The 6,000-nt window shown below is 35.4% G+C and overlaps 1 protein-coding gene across 1 annotated transcript; it reads right to left on the bottom strand.

Annotated features, from left to right (window-relative positions):
• Positions 1–289: 289 nt before the first annotated feature.
• LOC115965068 (receptor-like protein 9DC3) lies at positions 290–922 on the bottom strand. Its single transcript, XM_031084272.1, has one exon. The coding sequence runs from the start codon at positions 920–922 to the stop codon at positions 290–292; it is 633 nt and encodes a 210-aa protein (XP_030940132.1).
• Positions 923–6,000: the final 5,078 nt, after the last annotated feature.

Genomic DNA, 6,000 nt, shown 5'->3' with positions numbered 1-6,000 from the left:
TTCTGGCAAGTCCAAAATCTCCTCCTTAGTTGAAAACCCCATGATTTAGAAACAAGGAAGACCCACGATAGATGCATTCTACATAGACTCCCAACCATTTTATGAAATTGAAATGGTTTCCACAAATTACAACATACTACAACATGCCTTCGAAACCTTCTTGAAAAACTCTAGCAAAACCACCCACAGATGGTTTAGACTAGTTATTTTTTCCACCATGTCTTTGGGCATTCTTCTTCAACCTTCTAAGCATGATATTTTTCTCTGACTTGACCATCCTCACAATCCACTATGGTTTTCCAATTTTAAACATAAGATATCCCATCAACATTCCAAATATCACTCCACATCCATAACCCATCAATACAACTTGCCAACCAAACCCATTTTCTAACTCTAAATTGTCTTCTTGTTGTAAGGTCAATGGTGGTGGTTTCTTTACCTCAAGGCTGTTGCATGTTCTTGACAATGGAAATCCACATAAATCCAGGTTTTCAGTGTATGAATTATTATCAAACGTATCAAATTGCTTTCCTAAAGATATGTGCCCTATAAGTTGGTTATGTGACAGATTTAAAATTGCAAGCCATGGTATATCTACCAATTGCCTAGGAATCTCCCCGATAAGCTTGTTGAAAGAGAGGTCTAACCATTCAATATTTGTCAAATTTCCAAATGATGATGGAATATAACCAATAAGGTTATTGTGAGAAAAGTTGAGCCCCTTGAGTGATTTTAGTCTTCCAATTATCTTTGGCATCTCTCCTTTGAAACTATTGTTTGAAAAATCAATGATCGTGAAGACAATTTGGATTCTCACTAACTCAATATTCAACCATTTCATCATCACATTCAAAGAATCCTGATAATACATTTCTTCCATATATTTCAATGCCACTTTTCCTTCATCCACATTTGTCATGGCTTTTAAATATTGGAAATATTTTCTTGGCAAAGGACCATTAAACTCATTGTTAGAGATGTCTAGGATTCACAAATTTGGGAAAGGACATTTGGTCTTAGGATTGCCTATACAACCTTGAAATTTGTTTGATCTTATGACAAGAACCCGCAAATATAAAAGACCTTCCAACCAATATGGAAAGGTTCCATTTATCTTGTTACTTCCAAGATCTAGAACTTCGAAGTTCCTACAATTTGCCAAAGATCTTGGCAATGGCCCTTCCAATTGATTGCCATTAAGGTTAATATTCCTAAAATGATTTCCCTGGGAAAATGTTGTAGGGATGGTACTAAGAAGGCTATTCATTCGCAAATCCAACACTGAGAGGACATTAGAGTGTACCAAACACTTAGGAATCATGCCACTTAAATTGTTATGGGACAAGTCTAGGACCTCAAGGTAACTTGCATTGCAAATAGAAAAAGGGATTTCTCAGGTTAATTTGTTATTGGAGACAAACAAATATTTCAAAGTAAGAAAATTTAGAGTGGGAAATGGTCCTTGATGATGAAAAAAATCAACAGTTCAACTCCTCATTGTAGCAGATGGATGATGTTGTGAATGGTGTCGTCTCTGTAGATGAGAATCCTGCAAAAATGAATAGAGGGGAAGAGTAACACGCTGGTGTGGCATCAGCCAAACCGCCTCTGACGCTTAAGTCAGTAAGGGAGAAAGATTCTAGAGGGAAAATGAGCTGAGAGAGATTTCCTAGAGTATTTGTGTGTAATTGGGCGTACCTTGGGTTTCTGTTATCTTCTCTTTTATAGTGGTATGCCTCATTAGTGGGCAATGATGTGCTGCATTTATGCTCAATGGCTAGTGCGTTACAGAATCTCTGTCTAGAGGCCACAGCTCATTCTGTGACCGTTGGTCTGTCAGTTACGTTTTGTCATCAATGATCGAAATAAATGCTTAACGTCTTCTCTGGGTGAATGACAACTTTCTTATAATGACGACCATAAATTTCTAGTTCATCAGTCCTTGAAGCAAGTTGTCCCGAAGATCAAGAAAATATAATGAATCCCTCCCCACATCCCCCAACCATCTTGGAAATTGATCATAAATTCTATACTGGGAAAGGTCTAAGTATTGTAATGTTGGTGTTGTTCTTAATAAAATTGGGAATTCACTAATGTTGCAAGAAGACAAGTTCAGCCTCTCAAGTTTGGGCAGGGTATAGGTGACATTATTGTTGATGCTAACTAAATTATTTGAAAGATCAAGATAATAGAGATTTTTGAGCTTTGAAAACATTTCTAACTCCAACATAATAGTCTAGTTATTTGATGAGAGAGATAGAGAAGTAAGGTTAACAAATCTAGATATTGACCTAGGTTTAGAGCCATGAAGCTTATTATAACCCAAATCAAGATATCCAATGAATTGGATTTGAATTCGCCAATCTCTCCAATGAATTGATTACTATCAAGATTTAACCTCAACAAAGATGGCAAATTGAACAACCAAGATGGCACTTGGCAGTGTTCCATATAGGAAATTTGAACTTATAGAGAAATCAATTAGATTCAAAAGCCCACTTACGTGATTAGGAAGGGGACCAACAAGTTGATTATAGCCAAGGTATAAAGTTGAGAGATTGGGCAAGTTAAATAGTGAAAACAGTAGCAAACCTGTTGAAATATTCCCCAATAATTTAAAAAAATTGTTAGTTCATGCGTATGCCTAAAACAACTAAAATTTAAAAGTAGCAATTAAATCTCACCGCTAAAACTATTATATAACAGATCCAAAAAAGTATGTTTTGTAAGGTTCCCAAGTGAAGTTGGTATTGAAGCAGTAAACTTGTTTGCATGTAGATCCAAATGAGTAATTTGTGTGAGGTTACCAAGTGATATTGGAATTGACCATGTAAAATTGCAATAGGAGAGATCCAAATACATCATGGACTTCAAATTGCCCATAGAATCAGGAAATTCTCCTGAAAACCTCATCTCAGAGAGATCCAAATGCTTCAAGTACTTCAGGTTGCCAATAGATTCGGGTAATTCTCTTGAAAAGCTTATCGAAGAGAGCTAAGAACTTTAGGGAACTACTGCTCCAATTACACTTTGGAAGAAAACCCAAATCAAGATTAGAATTAAACCCTAGATCAAGGGTTTGTTTACTAGGAAGGCAGAGGATGCTATTTTCGAGTTTTCCCTGTAAGTAACAGTCATTGAGACTAAGAGTTGTGAAAGAGGAGGATAGGTTCATCAAAGAATTAGGTCTAAATAAGGACAAATTTTTGTCATCCAGAAGAAGTTCCCTTAACTGAGTAAGGTTATTCCATATTGGTGTTTCAATTAATAGCCCATAGTTGTAAGAAAGATCGAGCGAAACCAGTGAAGAAAAATGAGAGATTTCAAGCGGCATTTTGCCAGAAAACATGGAATAAGAAAGGTTAAGATGAGTCAAAGTCTTAAAATTGCCAAACTCAGACAAAATTACGGAGAAATTTAAGTAGTTCCCAGCGAGATTCAAGTTCCTGAGATGGGAAAGAAAGAAGAGGGTACTGTTGGAATGAATGGAGCCATTGAGCCAACTGCAACTGAGGTGGAGGCCAATAACATGGCGAGTGGTTTGGTCACATACTACGCCATCCCAAGTACAGCAGTCCATATCCTCCTTCCAAGAGGCTGTCTTTGGATATGAAATATCACACAGCTGAATTCTAGATGTATAATAAGAAGGAGAAGCGGATGAATGAAGAGAAAGAGAGTGATTAAAATGGAGCAAAGCAGAACAAGGTGAGATTGAAGACAAAGAAGAAGAAAAAGACGATGGAGTAGAATGCAAGAACAAGGAGAGTAGACACAAAACTTGATATTTCCAGCATAAACAACCCATTTGAAAGACTGAAAATATATATCTGATGTTAAGACTGAGGCATTTGCATTGGGATGGGATGAATACTTATATGCTTCCAAGTCAATCAAAGTCGTTAGCGTTTTTCTTCTCAAAAATAACAAAAAAAAAAAAAAAAAACGTAGTCGTTAGCGCTCTGTTTTTTTTTTTTTTTTGGAAAAGCACTTTTTGTCCCAAAAATCACGTTTGCTTATCAGACCTTGAATTGTTGAATTAGACTTAAGAGTATCTTTCTTCTCAAAAAAAAAAAAAAAGACTTAAAAGAGTATCCAACACGATGATAGATAGACTTCGTTGTCCAACAATCATTCCGTGAATGATGCACACCACCGCTTGGATGGAAATTACTTGATGCCAGAAAGTATAAGAAAGTTGATAGAAATTATTTGAATTTATTTATTTGTGGGATTGTATTTATTTATTTATTTTATAACATGTAATTCCTTTTTTTTTTAGAGGAGCATAAATTTTTTATTTATTTATATAGATACAGACATATAGTAGAATATTAATCTATGGTGTTTAGTACTCGATAATTGTTCTTATTAATAAGTTAAGATACGGGCTAGTTTTTTTTTGCATAAGCAATGGATTTAGAGTCAACAAGAAGTTTGGGATAGTATTTTCCAAGAATCGTTCAATTTGATTGGCTAATAACAATTAATGATAAATTATTTAATGATGCACCACCCCCCCCCCCCCCCCCCACACTTGAATGGGCGGGTTGAAAACTGCTAAAGTAGTAGTAAACTAAATTGTTCTTGACCCTAATTTCAAGTTACAGAAATTTCTTCTTAAAAGAAAAAAAAATTGACAGAAATTACTACATTAGAAAGCCAAACCCCACCCCCCCCCCAACCCCAAAAAAAAAAAAAAAAAATTTCAAATTCCAAAAACAACAACGTAAAAACAGGCGGGCACCTGACGGATAAAAGAAAATTCAACCATTAAAAAAAAATCCGAAATAACAAAATTTATGCATTAAAATTCTATCACTAAAATTGGGGAACTTCTTCAAGCAACATGGGTCCTCATTTTTGTGTGTAGGGGAGTGTTATCAATCCGGGTTCCTAATAAAATAAAGAATCTTATTTGGAGAGATTGTAAGGGCATTTTACAGATTCGTATGAGCTCATTTGAGTCTTTGACAAAGGCATTATCCGTAATTTTCTTATGCTCACTCTTCTATTCTTGTTTTATGGCATGGAATTTGTTCCCTGGATAAGTCACAACAGTGCAGGGTGAGGCATTTCATAGGCATGGTGAATTTAGCATTGAAGCGGCTAGATTTTCTGGAAATTGAAATTTTTTTGTTACTGGAGTGTAAATGCTAACGATGTTTTGAAATGAAAGTCGCGTCAATGGGACAAACCCGGTTTCATCACAAATTTTTTCATCAGGATGCTTCTTATGCCACGGAATATAAGGATATGCATCTAGTGTTGAAATAGTATTGTCCAGTGGAAGGTAGCAAAATGCATGAGACTCCAGGGGTGGGTCTATTCTTTGTGATTATGGAGCTTGGCTTCTTGCTGTGTTCAAGCTCTCCAATTTTGTCAATTTCCCCAACTCATATTGCACATGAGCTTCTTATAAGACCATTGCTCCGTCATATCAAATAGTGTAAATTTTATAGGTATTGCCAATTGTACATACAATCACTTTTTGAGCCACCACTTAGTAATTAAACGAACTGTTGATAGCACATCCCCATAAAATCAATAAATATGATATGATAACCGTAAAAAAAATAATAATAAAATAAAATAAAATAAAATAAATCTATTTTGAAGAGGTACTATTTTGAAGAGGTGAGAAGAAAACGAAGTCGTAAATGACAATTGAGGGCATGCTAAATAAACCCAGGAACAAATACCAATTTAAACAAAGGTTTGGGAAATAAACCTATACTTGCAATACTAGAATTCCAGCGTTCAAACTCACCGAGATGGAGGCCTCTCCTCTATTTCTTCTTAACGGCATGGTGCAATCCTAAAAGAATCTATATTCTGGGTCTAAAGTTTCTGCTTTTCATATGAATTGAAAGGTGGCCTTCAATTCAATGTTTGGACTGAGGTCTTCATAATTGATCATCTATCCCATTTGGTTTTGTCTCTTAAACTTGTTATCATTGTAGGATATCAGTTATCAAAGATAAAATTCACATTTTA

Source organism: Quercus lobata, chromosome 10 (assembly GCF_001633185.2).
Source record: "Quercus lobata isolate SW786 chromosome 10, ValleyOak3.0 Primary Assembly, whole genome shotgun sequence".
NCBI classification, from domain to species: Eukaryota; Viridiplantae; Streptophyta; class Magnoliopsida; order Fagales; family Fagaceae; genus Quercus; species Quercus lobata.
The sequence above is the reverse complement of the archived record's forward strand: the minus strand, read 5'-3'. Positions and strand labels throughout refer to the sequence as shown.

What these genes read in the sequence shown, in the direction of transcription:
- LOC115965068 (XM_031084272.1), bottom strand. Translation starts at nt 922, where the DNA reads ATGACAAATGTGGATGAAGGAAAAGTGGCATTGAAATATATGGAAGAA.